A 19,902-nucleotide genomic window follows, 5' to 3' on the forward strand; every position below is an offset into this window, starting at 1 on the left:
ATCAAAAACCGAATATAGAGAGGTATCATTATATGGCGCTATACGAAGACGTGGACCTACATAGACAATTTTCTATCATAGGCTGTAGTATCCATTACGAACTTCAAATACCAAATTAGAAACAATTCCGGTAAATAATGTCGCTAAAATCATCAAAAACCCGAATATCGGGAGACATTGTTATATGGGGGCTATACGAAGACGTGAACCTTCATAGGCAATTCTATTCCAGGGGTTAAAGTACTCACAAAAAAAACTCTTTCTTAGAATCTCAGACAAATCATTGAAAAATGTGCCTAAAATCATCAAAATACCGAATATCAGAGGTACCGTTACATGGTGACTATACGATATCGTGGACCGATATAGTCCATCTTCGAACTTGACCTGCCAGCAGACAGAAGACTGATCTGTGCAAAATTTTAACCTCCTATCTTAATTCGTTTTGACTCTAGCGTGTTTACAACATACGGACAGACGTCTTTAGAATTTTACGCTGATCAAGAATATATATATACTTTGTTAGGTCTAAAATTATTATTTCGATGAGTTACAAACGGAATGACGAACTTAATATACCCTCCATACTATGTATGGTGGAGGGTATAAAAAACATACTTACAATATTTGTAGTGATCATAGATTTAAATGAATTCACCTGAATTTTTAAATTAAATTTTCTATTCGATTTTCTTTTTTTTTCAGAGATGTTAAACCGGATAACATTTTATTAGATGGTGCTGGTAAGGAAATATAAAAAACACACACGTTTATACATATTTATATTTTTGTATAAAAAATTCATATAAAACCTTCAAATTTAAAATCAAAATCTTTAAGTAAGTGCGTTTACCACATAATTGTAACTGACATGAACGACGCCTGTAAAATAAACCTTAAGTTGCAAACACGCCATTCATGTCTCATGCACGCAATTTTACATACATGTTTATATCCTTTATATCCCTGCGATGAAACAGCAGAGAATGCAGTTTTCAACACTCCACCAGCCATAGAGCAGAGTGTTTAATATGCTCTCATAAATGCCTGCTGTGAATAATCTCATTAATATTACTCTTGTCGCTCGCTGTTCATACCACTCTTGAAAATCACCCAACGATTGTCAATGGCAACACTGAACATTCCTTGCCGTTCTTGGCAAATAATCGACGACGATGACGACAACGACGGGATTCAATTTCCATGAACCGAACACTTATGAATATTCTCTTGGCTTACAAGCAGGGCATCATCACAAAAGCTCGCATGCAAATTATGCGGAAACTGCTTATAAAAATGCATACCAATTTACATACATACATACACACACCCGCACACATACATACATTTTCATTCATGGCGGATAAACGACAATCGAGTGTGGTTGTGTGTATGTGAGTCGTGACGTCCTTGCAACAACCATTCTCCAGCGTGACGTAAATTCTTAAGTAGGTATTACAATTTGTATGGCAATAATTGAAAATGTTCATTATACCCTACACCACTAGGTGGTCAGGGTATTATGTCTTTGTGCATTTGTTTGTAACAGGCAAAAGGAAACGAGATAGACCCACAGTTCCTTTTGATGATCTGCATAGAATCACATTCTGAGTCGATTTATGCATGTCCGTCCGTCCGTCCGTCTGTCCGTCTGTCCATGTATTTTTGTAAACAAAGTACAGTTCGCATTTATTGCCCTATCCAGATGAAATTTTGCACAAATCATTTGTTTGGCCCAAGGACGAACCCTATTGAAATTGGAAATAATCGGTCAAAATTTAGATATAGCTCCCATATATATCTTCGTCCGATTTGCCTTTTATTGTGCACCAAACGTGTATTATCAGCCCGAATAGTATGGAATTTTGCACATACAACCAAATTAGGCCTGAAAATAAGTATGCCAAATTTTATCGAAATCGGTTCAGATATAGCTATAGCTCCCATATATATTGTTCATCCGATTTGTTATTTTTGTCCTCCGCAGCCGTAATATGCACTCTGTAACAACAATATTTGGGGAAATATATCAAATGCAGCTCAGAAATACCTTTGCTAAATTTTATCGAGATCGGTTCAGATTTGGATATAGCTCCCATATATAACTTCGTCCGATTTACCATTTATTGTGCACCAAACGTCTAATATTTGTCCAAATGGGATGGAATTTGGCACATACGACCGAATTAAGTCTAGAAGGTAGTGTGCCAAATTTGGTGAAGATCGGTTCAGATATAGTTATAGCTCCCATATATATTGTTCATCCGATTTGTTGTATTTGTTACCCACAGCCGTAATACGCACTCCGTAACAACGATATTCAGGGAAATATCAAATACAGCTCAGAAATATCTTTGCCAAATTTTATCAAGATCGGTTCAGATTTGGATATAGTTTCCATATATATTTTTATCCGATTTCAAATTAATTTCGCACCAAATGGGCAATACAAGTCCGAATTTAAAAGATACAAATGCTTTGGCATATTAAGTCCTTTGAATTTTAAATTATAATTATAATCATAGCGTGTATGATTGAATTCTCCCATAAAAACTTTTAATTATTAAGTGGAGCTCAACTAAATTAGCAAAGTGGTGTAGGGTATCATAAAATCGGCCCCGCCCGACTTTAGGACTTTCTTTACTGGTTTTAATTATGCGTAAGAACAATCAATGCAAACGATTATGTCCTCAAACAGAAAACTAAATTAAAATATCGATTACTTAGCAAACATGTTGGATTCCTATGATTATTGCAAGGAACTTAAATATTTATAGTCAGGGATAGAATTCAAGATCGAATGTTAATTGGGCATGAGGTAAATGATATTACTTGTGAGCGAACGAAAATTGAAGAATCGTTTTCCCATCTGTTTTTTTACCCTCAGAGGCTGCAGAGGGTATATATCATTTGATACGACCAAAACGTGCTTCATCGAAATAACGGTTATGGACCCTACATCTCTTTGAATCAAAACCGTTTTAAGACATTTGGAGTCGATCGTCTGTACAAGGTGAGATAAAAAAACTGCAACAAAGTTATAGCCATATTTCTTACATTTTTAAAATTTTTTGAATGAAAGCAAGAAATGTCGGAAATAGCATCAAATTTTAGAATAGGTTTACATTTGTCATTTTTGACACGAATTGTGGCCTTAAACGGCCAATGAAACCGTCACACGCTGCCCGAATGTTGCTCTGCGGAATATTGGCCCATTCTCGGTGAAGCGCTTGCTTGAGGTGATCGAGCCTTTGGTATTTGTTATTGCCAACCTAGCTTTGCAAAATACTGCAGACACAATAGTCCAACGGATTGGTATTCAGAGATTTTGGTGGCCCTTGTGCGCTGGAAATGAATCGAGGAACCTCATTTTGTAAAAAATCTTGGGTGGCGCGTGCTGAGTGCGATAGTGCTGAGTCCTGTTAGAATGTCCAAGGTCTGCGGCCAAAATATTCCAGAATATTTTCTAGAATATTTTCGCGATTATATTCGACATTTATTCTGATGCCATGGTCGATTAATACGAGCGTAGAGTGATCATCGGCTGTTATGGCGGCCCTCACCATCACCATGGTCGGCGCTTGAGTTCTGGTGGCCAACCGACGGTGCCCGTTTTCAGCTGACCTCTTGGCAAGTAAACACGATCATTTTGTTTTTTTACAAACTGCTGGACAACGAATGTTTTCTCATCGGAGAAAACCAAATTCGACAGTTCACCACTTTCGGCCAAGGGAACCAATCTTTAGCTCTTTTGAGTCTATTTTCTTCCTGTTGAGGTGTAAGTTCTTGCACTTTTTGAAATTTCAATGACTTTACCTCGAGCTCAATTTTCAATATTTGCCGAATGGAATATTGCGATATGTTCAGCACACGAGCCATTTTTCGGCCACTGCGACGCGGGTTTCGATCAAGTCGCGTTTTTTACTTTTTGAACCATTTCTGCTGATGTTATTGTTTTCTTCCGTCCACTTCCTTGACGTCGGGCTACGCTACCAATATAACGGTAACTAGCGATGGTACGAGACACAAACGATTTATTCACATTTAAATGCTGGAGTGCTCTTACGATAGCCACTTGTGATTTTCCAGCCAAATATAAAGAAATCACACTATCACGCTTAAATTCCACGACGAATAACTTTTTTTCTGGAAAATTCTCACCAAAATGCTTTTGTACGCTTGCAAGCAATATAATGAGCTGTCGCTGGAATAATTTTAACAGCTGTCGGACGAGTGGATTAGAAATGACAGCAGTCTGAAGTTGGTTGTAATTTTTTCTTTTCACCCGTATACATAAGTATTTTGAGAAAAGACAAAGTTAATATAGGAAATAAAAATTTACGAAATCGGATTTTGCAAAAAAATGGTTCAGACAAAGCCAATTATCGAATTTCAGAATACTAGCTACACAAGAGCTGATATTCTGAAATTCGATAAGTTTGCCAAAAGCAACGCTATATCTGAAAACAACGCTATATTGAAAACATTCAAAATTTTAAAAATGCCTTTTTGTACTTTAGTACCTTTTTGACGAGATGACAAAACTCCGCCTTATCGCACATCAACAGCCACAGCCAGGGTAAATTTCAAGATTCTACCGCTAGTCGGAATTTCGGTAATTCGTGCTAAAACGTACTTAATCAAGTTAGAACGTATCAGTCTGAACTTGCTGATCTGACTTGCTTTATGATTATTCTATGTCTCATACAAATATTACGACGTGCAGATTTAGACATATTGACTACTTCCTAACTTTAATGTAATATATTGGGATATATATTTTTTTGGAAAATCTTTTTCTTTTGTGAGGAAGGTACAAAAAAGAATAAGTCTATATTGGGATTTCAGATTGTTAACGAAAATTATTGGAAAGGTATCAGAAGAGTTGGCCGATAAGTCTCATATTCACACTAGATGTTGGTGGAAATTTTGCGTTGTTCGAAGTTAAAATAAACATACGTAAATTATCTGGTGGAGGTATCATTAGTGGAATTTTCTAACTCATTTATTGAGCAACCGAACTGAAAATCGGTTAATATAATATATTAAAATGCTTATAATTTCGGCAAATTGATGACTAAAATAAAGTACTCGTTAAGTCCTACCGATAGCAACATTGCTGCCAACTTTAATTTTAGCAATATTTTTCAGTAACTCCAAAAATATTAGAGAATCCCACTACAGAAGGAGTTAACGTCAGCAATGGCAGACAGGCAGACGTTTTTCTCGTACCAAATGATATATACCTCTTTAGCCATAAAGCTCGACCTCGAAAAAACCGTTATTAATTAAAATGTTAAATATTGACGGGGTTGGTGTTACTATACACTCTCTACACACCATTAATTTTACAAACACGAATTTATATTATTTTTTAATATTTAAAAATGTTACAATGATTAGAATTAATTATGCCATTGCACATGGTGATCGAGAAATCTTTTAAATCTAAACTCTATTTATCTTTGCCGTCGATCTTCTTACTTTTTGTTTATTTTATGACCCACACCCCCACAACGTCTGATTATGGCAGCTTTAGAGCAACAATTTTTCCACCAAAGTTCAGACGTAAAACAAAACTTTCTTCATATGTCTAAAGACGATAATGATGAAAAGTGAAAATCTGCTGACTGTTTCTGACATGGCACGCGCACCAGATGTGTGTAAATTTTAAATACACGCCGAGTCACACATGAGTGCCTCGTCGTCACGTTAATCTGACTTTTGTCTGTTTGCGTAAATCCGGAGAAGATGCTTTAAGGCCATCCAAAGTTGCTCAAATCAACCGCATGATATAAGAGTTTAATGTTTGCGCTGTTCTCTTCTTCTTCAATACAACCAGATTATAACCGAAAGGTTATATTCAACTTTGTCGTTTTACACCCGTCGCAGTAGATTTTTCGTGTAAATAATTTAAAATATTAACAAAGTTCATGTTGGTGGAAATATTAAATGACACAACAATCAAAATTAAAATACTTTAGAGTTTAATGAATTATCTGGAATTAAAAGTGGGAAAATTTAATTTGACCGTAAGCAAAATGTTGTTTGAAAATATCGGTAGATCGATTTAAGCAATGAAAAAATTGGATATTACGTGTTAGTACCAAAGATTTGTCCCTATTGGTAGAAGTTTTATAATAAGGATGTGGTTTTGGAAATTTGTACTACAAGTGCACGAAAATATTAAATAGTACTATATTTAGTACAATTTGGTATTAGGTGAAAAGATAGTGCTTGAAATCTGAAATGTGGTACTAGGGTAGCTGCTCAATGTGTAGCCTGGACATTGGAAGTGCGTATTATAATTGTACGGAATGTTTTAAATGGTATTAAATTTGGTCTTGGTTGAACTTGATCATTAGATTAGTAATGGTATCTGAGGTTAATATTTGGAGAAGGTAAAAGCACTAAATAGTTCAAAATTTGGTATTGGGTGAAAAAATAGAGTAGATGTCTGCGGTAAGGATACTATACTTGTTCTTAAAGTAAAGTGGCACTAAATTGGGTATTGGGGTCTCTGTTGAAAATGTGTACTACAATTTTACGAAAAGTACTAAATGGTACTAATGTTGGATTTAGACTGTAGATGTTTTGGATATGCAAACTAAATGTTACCAAATTTGAAATTTAATGAATAGATTAAGCTGAAATTTGATATTGATTTCAAGGGTTTACATATGGGTACGTTGTAATAGTTTTGGATAAAAAAAATCGGAAGTCGGTCCATTTTGCAACGGTTTTACTAATATATTCCCTGGTATACTTCAAAATAAAAGATTTTGAACACTTTTTGTGTAAAAGGTAAACATTTTTCTATTATTCTTTCCCAAAAAAGGGTAAATACTTGAATAATATATAAAACCTTGAAATTCTGAAAATTTGTACGATGTATGAAGTTTTGATTAAAAAGATTTGTCAAGCTGAATAAATTTTGCATTTTGAGTACTAAAGAGGCCTAACACGGACGGTTGGGACGAATCTAAAATTTTAAGGTAGATTTTTCGTTGATGATATAGCGGACACTTGCTAGTTTTTTATACCTTACACCACATAGTGGTAAGGGTATTTTGTCTTTCTGCATTTATTTGTAACAGGAAGAAGGAAGTGATATAGACCCATAGTTACTTCTGAGGATCTTCATAGAATCACTTTCTGAGACGATTTACGCATGTCAGTCCGTCCGTCCATCCATGTGAACAAATGTAGGTGACATTTATTATCCGATTGAAATTTTGCAAAACAATATTTGTTTGGCCAAAGAACGAACCCTATTGAAATAATCGGTTCACATTTAGATGTAGCTTCCATATATCTTCAACCGATTTCGGGTTAATTGTGCACCAAATGGCTAATATAAGTCCAAATAACCTGCATTTTCGGCACATCCGACCGAATTCAGTCTAGAAGCAAGTACATCAAATATAGATATATCTCCCATAAATATGTTTCATCCGATTTGGTGTTTAAGTCTATCAAATTCGTAATATGCATTCGAAAACAATGATATTTGGTACCAGATATAAGATGCAGCCCAGAAATACATCTGCCAAATTATATAAAGATGGGTTCAGATTTGGATATAGCTCCCATATATATCTTAAACCGATTTCGATTTACAGAATTACCAAATGGCCAAAATCAGTCCAAATGAACTGTATTTTGGCACATCAAACCAAATTCAGTCTAGAAGCAAGTACGTAAAATTTAGTTTGGTTGGTTGAAAATCGGTTCAGATTTAGCTATAGGTCCAATATATATGTTTAATCCGATATAGCGCTTAAGTCCCTCACATTCGTAATATCCATTCGACAACAATGATATTTGGTACTATATATCTTATAGAGCTCGGAAATACAAAATTTATTCAAAATGGGTTCTGATTTGTAGATCGCTCCTATATATATCTTAAACCGATTTCGGGTTAATTGTGTACCAAATGGCCAATATCTTACCAAAAGTCCTGAATTTTGATATATCCGACCAATTTGGAGAAAATCGGTTCAGATATAGCTTAGCTTCCATATATATGTTTCATCCGATTTGGGGTTAAAGTCTATCAAATTCGTAATATGCATTTGACAACAATGATATTTGTTACCAGACATCTTGTAGAGCTCGGAAATACCTTTGCCAAATTTTATAGTGATCGGATGAGATTTAATAATAATCCGACTTCAGGTTTATTGTGCAAATAATGGCTAATATCCGCCATTTTGTGAAACTCGCCTCCGATATATATTTTTTAATATGATGCTTTTCATGCACTCTATAGCAATGTTATTTGGTATAAAAGATTAAAATGTCTCCGTCATATTTAGTTAAAATCGATTCAGAATTGGATATGCCTCCCATATATCAGTTCCCTCTGAAACCAAACTATAACTACTCTAAAGCCTAATGTTGATAGGTGGTATGATCTACTTCAAATAAATTCTTTTTTTTACGGGAGCTCTACTAATCGGGAGGTACCGTTATATGGAGGCTACACGAAGATGTAGACCTGCATAGGAATTTTTTCCCATAAGTTGTAGTTCCCATTAAGATCTCTCAATACGAAATTTGAAGCTGAAGTCGTCAAAATACCGAATATCAGGAGGTACCGTTATATGGGGCTATACGAAAACGTGGACCGGCATGACCCATTTACGAACTTAACCTGCCTATTGGTAAACTATGCATGTGCAAAATTTTAGCCTTCTATCTCAATTCCTTCGAAAGATAGCGTGATTACAACAGACCGACAGACAGACGGACAGACAGACGGACATCACTAGAATTTTACGCTGATCCAGAATACATGTACTTTGTAGGGTCTATTATAAATATTTCGAGGAGTTACAAACGGAATGACAAAGTTAATATACCCTCCATAGAATGGTGGATACGAAATTTGAAACGAGTTTTTCAAAGTTTTTTTTAGTTCTGATTTTTTAAATAAATTTTGAATACAAAGCCTATGTTACAACTTGGACCGAAATTAACATTTTTAGGAGGATATAACCAATTTTCGACATCAAACATGTATGAAGTTTTCAGGTATTAATTTTTAAGTGTATAATTTTTTATATACTTTTATTAAAAACACATTGTTTTGGTAACAAAAAAAAAAAAACAAGAACAACAAATATTTTTAAGTGGAAACTTGTTATACCCTCCACCATCATCTGCGGGAAGATATTATAAGCGTTTTCTTTTTAAAAATTTTGGGCTGTAGAAAATGTTTTCACAAAAATGCCAATTTTTTGTCAATTTTCGCTTTTCATTAATACGTATTGTTGGTTCAATCCACACTAATTGGTCAATATTAAAGGTATTATATGTACAAACACACACATATGCACGTAAATCTCATGATTGCATTAGACTTATTATAATAATGGAAGTCCTTTAAAATAAATAAATTTTTATTTGTTGTCATTTGAATCGAAGAAGTGGAAAATCGAAGAGAATTTATTTTTATTTCTTTCAGCCTGTTCTCTCTATCTCTCGTTTTGTTCTTCTTCAAGGTTATCATTAACTAAATTATTTGTGTGTGTTTTCGTAAATTCCTAATGTCTGTTTATGTTTACTTTGCAAATCTTATTTCCCTCACTAAAAGTCACATAGATAGATAACTTCATTATCATACCGTATTCCCATGAAACATTCAATTAATATCATCTCAACAATGAATGATGAAAATTAATGTTACTCCTGTGTGAATTTCGTTTCCCCCGAACGGGAAAACTTATCATTAACAATTTTAATGTGAATTCATTTATTATCTTCTTCATCTTATAAGGAATCTTGTGGTTCGTGTCAATATCTTGACCCGGCCATAAATCACTTTGCGCCACCGACGCCAATTTGTAATTAATGAATGATTTGAGAGTCGAGCTATCATACCTACGTACATATGGATGGACGAAGGGATGTCCGCACCATTTCATGTAACTGTCATCATAAATCACAAATCCAATTTTCACTCAACATACGTATGACGAGAACTCAGGAAAAAAAACTATTGAAATTGGTTTATGAAGGTTTTTACAAAATGACTGTCACGAAAATTGGTATTTGTACGAATGTCGGCCACAAACATACACATGTGTGGCGCGTTTTTCGTGGACAAAAGTAATAGTTTCTGTGAAACTAAAAAAAAAAAGAAGTTGGTAGAAATACGAACGTTGTTCAGTAAAATTTACTAGATAACCAAAAAAGAAAACAAATTACAGCGACTGAAAAGTATTACACATGTAACAGACACCTAAATTTCTCACAATTAATTATTAATCCCCTAATGCAAGGCATAATATTTAATTAGTCTCCAAATTTCTATTTCAACGTCAGGTGTTACACATCTCTTCTAGTTGTTGACTATTTATCTCCAATATTCTGATGCAAAACGAATGCATCTGAAACATTTATATTTATTTTTACCCCTCAAATCAAATTAGGACAATAAAATGCTTTGGTCCACTCTTTTTGGCACCTCCCACAACGAGTATACATTTTATAAGCAAATTTGACAGATCTGCTTCTACATTAAATTCGACCTTATGAGCTAAAATTCAACCTATTTGGGCTGATATTAAACATTTTGAATGTAATAAACACCACCAATTTCTAAAACATCCAATTAGTCTATATTCCTTTCTATTAAAGATCCTAGAAAGTTCGTTCCATTTCTAGGTTAGGATGGTTCTCCTTCACTTTGACTGTCTTTCTTTCACTGTCATGCAGGATTATGTCACTCTGAGTCTATCTTCTGAACTGAAATTTCTCCACCCAAAATTCTTGACTGCTAACTCGGATGGAAGAGATATATAACGCGTGAAGAGAAGACCAATGACACCATACTCTTGCAAGTACCCAATAGAAAGAGTTGGGGATTGAAACCATATATTTTCCATGGATAAATGTGTCAGTAGTCTGAGTTTTCAATATTTGCTGATCATTGCCGATATCATGATTTCAAAAACAATAATATAGGTGGAACCTTTATATGGGGCCATACCAAAACGGAACCTACATAGACAGGTTTCTACTACAAGGATTATTATCTATTGTGAGTCTTAAATACCAAATTGGAAACAATTCCGTGGAAAATGTGGCTGGGATCATTAAAATGCCGAATATCTGTGTGTAACGTCATATGGAAACGGTGGACCAATAGGGACAATGTTCTGACATCGGTTGTAGAACCCAGTGTGAATTACAAATTCCGATTTCGAAGCATATACCGAATATCGGGGGTACCGTTATATGGTCTCTATAGGAAAACTCGAACCTATATGGGCAATGTTCTGGCTTAGGAGTTAGAACCTATACAAACTTTGACCAACAAGTTTTAGACAAAGCAGTTAAAAATGTGGCTTTAATCGTGAAAATACCTAATATCCGAAGGTACAGTTATATGGGAGCTGTAGGAAAACGTAGACCTATATAAACAATGTTATGCAACCAGAGTTAGAACCAATTATGAAGTACAAATACCAAATTTTAGACAAATCCGTTAGAAAATGTAACTTAAATCGTGAATATCCGGAGGTACCCTTATATGAGAGCTATACGAAAATCTAGACTGATATACCATATACTGATATACCATTTTCAATACCAACCATCCTAGACACAAGTATGCCAAATTTCAAAGCTCCACATCAAATAATGCATCTTGATTTCAACAGACAGACGGACAAGCGGTCAGATGGTAGGACAGGCAGACGGATATCATTAAATCGACTTAGAATTTTATGCTGAACATGAATGTGTATACTTTATGGGGTCTACGACCAATATTTAGAGGTGTTCCAAACGGAATACAGTCACTGATGTTATAACTCAATAAAGAACAAATGCTGTCCACGGAGTCCTTCTCTCATCCAGTGCAGCTGAAGAACATCGGCTGCATAGACATAACAGCATAGTTGTGTACCTCCTGTTCGTATGCAGATTGATAAAAAAGGTCTAAATATTTGTCTATTCAAGTCGAAATGTCGACAATAAATTTAAAATACAAAATTTGTAACTTATTCAAATTTTCACAAAACGTTTCACCGTGTCATCGACGATTGGAAAAGTGTGTGTTCAATTGAGTGAAAGACAGACCGAAACAAATTGTGGTCTTTACCATAATAATAGGTGTCAGTAATGATGCTTGGCAATGCCTCGTACATACATACATATATATAGTCAGATGTACTACATAATAGCAACGCCAACGTAAGTAAAATTTCAAAGCAAATACTGAATTAATGAACTGGCATCGGACCAATTAACTAATGACTTGTGTTTGTGTGACTTGCGATGTGTATTTGTGTATGTATGTATACACGCATGTATATCTGTGACAACAATGTGTCCTCTATTTTTGTCATTAAATACACCAAGAAATATAATTTCCAAGAGTTTGAGACACAAAACTGACAAAATTACTACTTTAGTAAAATTCGAAATTATTTGTTGTAAACAATTTCTATTTCGCATAAGATTCTAAAAATAAATAGATAACTTTTTCGGTGAACAAATCATTCAAATAGATACGTTGTACCGTTGTTTTAAAGTTTATCCAAGCGTATCTCTGAGATATCATTCGATATCAGTAAATGTCACGTACACGGACAGGCTACCCTTAATCAAACCAAATGAAATTGAAAACGAAAGCCATTGTTGTCGCTGGAGATGATTGATAAAGAAGAGAATGAAGGAGAATAAGAAGAAAAAAATTACTACTCGAACTGAATTGAGCAAATAAAACCGCAAAAAAGGTTCCGGATATACAATAACTCCTACTTCCGGTTGTGGGACTGCATGGAATTCATAAGGAACACCATCGACAACAGCAACAACAACAGCACCAGGATGATATCTGTGATGTCCTTCAATTCATCTGCACATCCATTTACAAGTGATGGAATATTTTACAAAGCGGGGGTAATTGAGATAAGAAGAGATTCGTCAGAAAAAACAGTCACAAAAATTCACGTATTATTTGTTTGTTTGCTTTCCACTTCAACCACATTTGATTGAATCTTGCAAACTTATATATACTTTTTTACTAGAAACTCATTTTGCTAGGAACGTTCGGAATTAATGTGATTTCATCGGAATACAAAGTTCGGGCGTTTACTCAATATTCGATATTCGTATTACGGATGCGTGGGGTCTAGAAATTCAAGATTGGTGTTAAATCATAATTATTCTGTTATTTATTCTATCAATCTTAATCTATTTTAAATGGGTCACTGGCGATTACTAGAAACATGTCCATCACTTTTAGATTATGTGTCAGCAAAATCGATCCACGTTTCGATGTAGACCTATATTAATAATTATGAGAAAGGTTTCAGGATTTAGAGTTATTTTCAACATAATCTGTCTTCATTCGCATAGTAATACTTCGTTCCGTTATAACATTAAAAATAATTTTGGCTACAAAAGATATATAATCTCTTAAAAGTTATTTTTTTCTTCGTCTTTGCCCATTGTTGGGTGACCGCCACATTTTTAAATTCCAAATAATAACCATATTTAGTGAACAATCTTAATATATATTCCCTTCTCAGCGTACTATAACAGCAGCTCGATTCCAAAATAAGGTTCTGATTTTATATGTATATTAAGAAGATTTGTGGTCCTACTTCTACGTAGGATGAGATAATTCTCAAGCTATTTTTATTGTCTGATTGATAAGATGTTTAGCCTTCAGCACAAATGGTTGTCGGGCCCGAAGGCCGAAGTTGTATGTAGTCGCTTCGTGGCACAGCTTTAGTCGTACTACATTGTACCGACGATAATAGAGACTCTTGTTCTGTGATTTTTCATCATCTATCGTCAAGCCGACTATTATCAAGCCAACTCCATCATCTGAATACACTAAGCCGACTACATCAATCCAAATATCATCGAAACGGCCATCATCAAACTTTATCTACCCAAATGCATTTACCCGTTTAAACGTCGCGCCAATTTGGAGCCCAATACACTTACAAGACTACATTTACATTACACCCGAGCACATTAATCTGACAGTACCAGAGTACTAAAATCCGATTGTCAGCCGGTCGACTTTATCAGACCGAATGCGCCTAGACAACCACATCAACCCGACTAACATCTAACCGGTTATCATTGACTCTGCTACCATAAAAATCAAACAACATGCTAATTTTATCTGTCCGAAATCTTCAATCCAAATATTGACTTCTCGACTGTCTCCGTCGCTTGATTCCCATCGAGCAAAAACATCTTCTAATAAAAAATTGGAATATTCTAACTGGTGTTTCTTTTATGGCTTGTAGGTCCTTAAAATGACCCTGGCTGCGACTGAGCTTACTTCAACCTAAGATAAGTCCACTATGTTACATAGTCTTACCCAACAATTGTTTATTCGTACATACATCCCATTTGATATGTTAAGAAATTTAGCAAGGTTCTTAATAACCTTTAACATTTGACTGCACGGTTTTTAGATCACCATAGTAAAATATTTTCTTGAAGAAATCTGCTATTTTTGCAATTTTCGTACCTTGCAACACTATGTTTTGGGGGGTATAAGTTTGATTATGCCAAAATTTATATAACGAGTGGAAATATTGGTCCTGCACATAGGAAAGTATATATGGATCTTCCTATCTCGCCAAGCTGAGTCGATCTAGCTAATCGCGCTACAGGTCGCAATTATCCAATCACGCAGATCCTCACGAAATTGAAAATGGAGTTGGGGTTAGGGTCGGAATAGAAGCATATTTCTTCTGGAGATTATATATTTAGGGGTTGAAATGGAACAAAAACAAAAAAAAAATGATTTTGCTGTTGCTCAATAGACAACAATTATAATTATGTCAAAAAATACAAAAATGTCTATAAAACCGCGAATATTTTTAATCCCGCCCAAATCTCAAATACTTTAAAAGGTCACTTCTGACCATTGCAGTGATGCTGATAGCCAAGATGCATGAGGTTAGGGTAGAGTTGGGTTCAGAACTAAAGCTAATTGTTTTTGAATGTGCACATTTAAAAAAATTTAAAATTTTCTGATTTTGCAGGTCACAATTGAAAACCAATCGACACGGAATTTTGAATGAGGGGAGAGTAAAGGACAGGGAAGAAGTCTAGTACTATTCATTGACCATATTACGCTGTAAAATTACCAAAACTTTCGAGTGAAATTGTTTTGAATACCTAACAACACGACGGAGTTCGTAAATATTGGGCAAATGCCCCCTGTCAAAAACCTAAGGGTAACATCTGGGCTGGACCCTACGACATTATTTCAAAAACGAAATATTCCACCATGGATTTGTTGTAGGGTATTATATGATCGACCCGAAACGATTTCACACTAAATTAAAATATATTGACCTCTTCTGAGTGAAATTATTGGAAATGATTATGACTTTTGGGAGGCTGTAATATAAAATCAAATGAACCATATAGCTTTAGCAAAATCTGAATCAATTTAGTCCAAACTTGGCCAACTTCATTCTAGTAGGAACTTGATGGTACAATCCCAAATTTTATCTCATTGAACAGGGTGTATTACTTACATCAAATTAGAGGAAAATATATAGCAAACTACATCCAAATCGGAACAAATCACAACAAAATTAGGTAAAGATTCTTCAAGATTTTATCCGGTATTTTGTACGGAATATTACGCTGTTAACAGCAATAAATCGACCAAATATATACATCAGGAGGAAAGTGAGTCTATTGTAAGCCGCCGATTGCTCACATATGTTTAACAAAACGCATATACAAAATCAAACATTTTCCAGTTTCAAAAAAGTAATTTTGTTATACCCTCCACCTTGAAAAGGAGGGTATATTAACTTTGTCATTCCGTTTGTTATATCCCTAAATATTAGTCGTAGACCCCGTAAAGTATATATATTCATGATCAGCATAAAATTCCAAGTAGGTTTAACGTTGTCTGTCTGTCTGTTGAAATCACGACGCAGCCCACATTATTTATTTCGCAGAACAATTTGTATTGTTTCTAGGATAGTTAGTATTGAAAATGAGATATATCGGTCCACGTTTTGGTATAGCCACCATATACCGGTACCTCGCTATATTCGGAATTTTTATGTTTATTGTTATTTGTAGGTCATAATGGATTCTAGCTCCGTTGGCGAAACATTGTGTATATAGGTTCACGTTTTTGTATAGCCCCCATATAACGGTACATCCCGATATTCGGTATCTTGATGATTTTCGCCATATTATTCCACGAATTTGTCTAAAAATTGGTAATTGTAGTTCTAGCTCCGTTGGCGAAACATTGTGTATATAGGTCCACGTTTTTGTATAGCCCCCATATAACGGTACATCCCGATATTCGGTATCTTGATGATTTTCGCCATATTATTCCACGAATTTGTCTAAAAATTGGTAATTGTAGTTCATTGAAGTTCGGTGGCGAAACTTTGTATATATAGGTCCACGTTTTTTTATACCCACTGATATTCGGTATTTTTACCAACGAAATTGTTTCAAATGTGTTATATAAGAAAATTTGAAAGAGGACAATCCTTGAAGTATAAAATTGCCTATATAGGTTTCCATTTTGGTATAGCCCCCATACAACGGCCTCACCCACTTTCTGAAAAGTTAAACAGCATTATCCAAGCGGTCTTACTGGTATTTGTAGTTTAAAGTGGAACATGTTTGAATGAAGGGAATTAAAAGCTCGGCCGGCCGAAATTAAAGTTTTTTACTTGTTTTTTTTTTATTCCGAAATCTCGCCGACATTAGCATGTATGTGTGGGTTGAGACAAGTTCAAGCGTGAAATAGTATTAAAAAGATGGAAAATACCACTTGCAAAACCTTTAGTTTTAGGTTCGAGGCAGGGCGTTGACAAACGAGGAAATAAAAAATAAATTATTATGAGTTGTGAATGTATACGTGAGGCTTGAAACAACCCTTAATATTCATAACCGTGGAAATCTGGAAAAATGATTTGGAAATAGTTACGACTGTCAAAAATTAATCATTACTTGCATCTTCGAGTTGATGACTAAATTTATGAAACATTCAATTTAAAAATGTTTTTATACAGCGGGCAAAATCCCTTAAAGTACTGAAAATGACAGGTCCTTGTATGTGTTATTCCTAAAGATGGTCTAGAAAAGCACAACTCGTTTGAAAGGAAGAGGGATTGCACAAACGAAAATTTTACAATACGGAAAATCAATTTAAATTACATTTATGAAACATTCAATTTAAAAATGTTATTAAATAACTGGCAAAAATCCCTTAAAACATAGAAAATGAGGACATGCCATTATATAATGTTACAAAACGAAAAGGCAATTTAAATTAAAACCGTCAATATGAATATGTCTCTATTCTTTTTTAAACTATATCGTAGTTATCGGTTGAATTTCAAAGGTACTTGTTTCATTTTTAAAATCATCATACATATAAACATAATTATTTGATCATTCCAATCGATAGCTTGTCATTAACGAAACCATTTCGAATGATTCGAAATGTTGTGGTTTGTTTGTCAAGGCCATTGAAGCTACTTTGTCACTTTTTTTAGGTATGCCGATATAAGCAAAATTTTCCCCCGTTGCTTTTCCACAGAAAGCAAATTAATGCATCATCAGCAGACTTCAGCGTAGCTGAACAGAGTTATTGATTGCCAACTGTTTGTAACCTCAATTAATTTTAATTCGCTAGGGGTTTCACACCTCGTGGCAACGAATGCTGTTGTTAAAATGTGTTGAGAGCAACGCGAAGCTATTTGCAAATCTTTCTATGCTTTTAGTTTTTTCTTCTTTTGTTAAACAAAGAAACTCTAATTCACTACTAATGTTCGTATCGTTATTTGTATTTCGAGTTTGCTTAGCAGCTTAGCTACAAATGCAAGTGAATGATCATAAATTGCTTAAATTAAAATAGATGTGGTGGGAATGGGATGGGGAATGAACATTAGGTCGATAAAAATATAAGTCAGCAAGAAAATGTTTGTATTTTCCGGTCACTGGACGTATGAGCAACATAAGATGTGTCTGTGTCTGAATAAATACTTATACGTTCGGTGTTCAACATACAATATATTTATTCCAGTGTATGGAGAGTATTTTAATCCCAACATTCCGTTCCGTTGACTACTCTGAATTTTAGACCCCATAAAGTATTTAAAAAATTTCTCGATTAAATTCTGAGACGATTAACTATTGTCAGTTCGGATTTATGCTTGAAGATCTAAAATATTGCACATATGTACTTCCTACAACATTTAGATCCACATTTTCTTACAGAAATTTCGATTGTTTTAGCGAAATTTTTTGGTTTTGTTGTTCGAATATATATTGAAGGGATTCCCTTAGAGATTCGAAATAATTATTTCACCATGTTTATTTCGCATTTTTTATACCCTCCACCATTCTATGGAGGGTATATTAGCTTTGTCATTCTGTTCGTAACTCCTCGAAATATTCATAATAGACCCTACAAAGTATATATATACTGGATCACCGTAAAATTTTAAGACAATATAGGGATGTCCGTCTATCTGTTCTAATCACGCAATCTTTCGAACAAATTGAGATAGAAGGCTAAAATTTTGCATCCACGCATAGTTTACAACTAGGTAGGTTAAGTTCGTAAATGGGTCATGTCGGTCCACATTTTCGTATAGCCCTCATATAACTGTACCTCCCAATATTCGGTATTTTAATGATTTTAGCTACATTATTTAAAGTTCATAATGGGTACTACAGCCTATGACAAAAGTTTTTGTATGCAGGTCCACGACTTCGTATATCACCCGTATAACGGTACCTCCCGATATTCGATATTTTAATGATTTCAGTAACATTATTCTCCGGAATCGTTTCAAATTTCGTATTTGAAATACCTAATGGGTACTACAGCCTATGACAAAAAATTTCGTAAGCAGGTCCACGTCTTCATATAGTCCCCATTTAACGGTTCTCATCCAAGTGATAGTATTAGATTTTTTTTTTTTTAATTTTAAGAGTTCCTTCCAAATGTTTGAGGGAGGTGCTTTTTTACTCGTTATGAGTCTAGTGAATTAATGGTTATTAGCAGCTACTCTATTCACACCGTCTTTGTTTGTTTTTTTTTTTTTTTTTTTTCACTAAATCTAAAACTAATCCCTTGCTATATTGGGTTTCCCTATGCCACATCGTGCTACATGTAACATACAAAAGGAAACGAGAGGGACCTATTTTGTTGTTATGGTCGTTACATTAATTCGGTGATGAAAAATCAGATTTTGCTTCAACATCCCCATTTAAAAAATTAACTACTTTGAATGGTTTTAGTCGAAAATCTTTTGGAGTGAGTGCTGCGCAAAGTCTCATCAATTCAAAGCCAATACTAACTGCGACGATTGCACAATCCTTAGAGTCATTTTTAAATGAAATGGAAGTCTTTCAGCTAAATGCTATTTAGACAAACATGTGTGACTCGCTTTACTAGTTTCCTTGCCTGGCTTCAGTAAAAAGTCCACCCGGTTTCGGAAACGATGTGGTTGATTAACTGCTAGTTAAGGACTTTTGTCAGTACCTTTTCTATCTGCATTTATTTTCCGATTGAAAAAAAAATTATGCACAATTTCTTTGATTGGCCCAAGAATAGGATATTGCTGGTAATCGGCTTAGACAAGGATATAGCTTCAATATACATCCTCGATCGATGTTACTTTTATTGAACACGAAATGGCCAACTAGAACAGATTTAAATGAATTTGACGAAAATGAGTCTAAAAGAAAGTTTATGAAATAAAAATTAAAATCGGTTCTGATTTAGACATAGCTCTCATATATATTTCCCCTTATATATATATATATAAAAGAGTAGAGTGTTGACTGAGAGCAACATTGCAAAAGACACTATGTGTTTAAATACAAGGATCCTAAAAAAAATGTTTCCGAAAT

General features: G+C 34.6%; 1 protein-coding gene across 3 annotated transcripts in view; it reads left to right on the forward strand.

The window, feature by feature from the left end:
- LOC101894995 (serine/threonine-protein kinase 32A) overlaps window positions 1–19,902 on the forward strand; it is a 123,402-nt gene that overhangs the window by 86,306 nt on the left and 17,194 nt on the right. For all 3 annotated transcript variants that reach the window (XM_059126762.1, XM_059126761.1, XM_059126760.1), the window contains exon 7: window positions 706–743. In XM_059126762.1, coding sequence (XP_058982745.1) covers window positions 706–743 — 38 coding nt within the window. The remainder of the gene's footprint in view (window positions 1–705; window positions 744–19,902) is intronic.

The sequence above is a fragment of the Musca domestica genome, unplaced genomic scaffold (assembly GCF_030504385.1).
Source record: "Musca domestica strain aabys unplaced genomic scaffold, Musca_domestica.polishedcontigs.V.1.1 4, whole genome shotgun sequence".
Taxonomy (NCBI): domain Eukaryota; kingdom Metazoa; phylum Arthropoda; class Insecta; order Diptera; family Muscidae; genus Musca; species Musca domestica.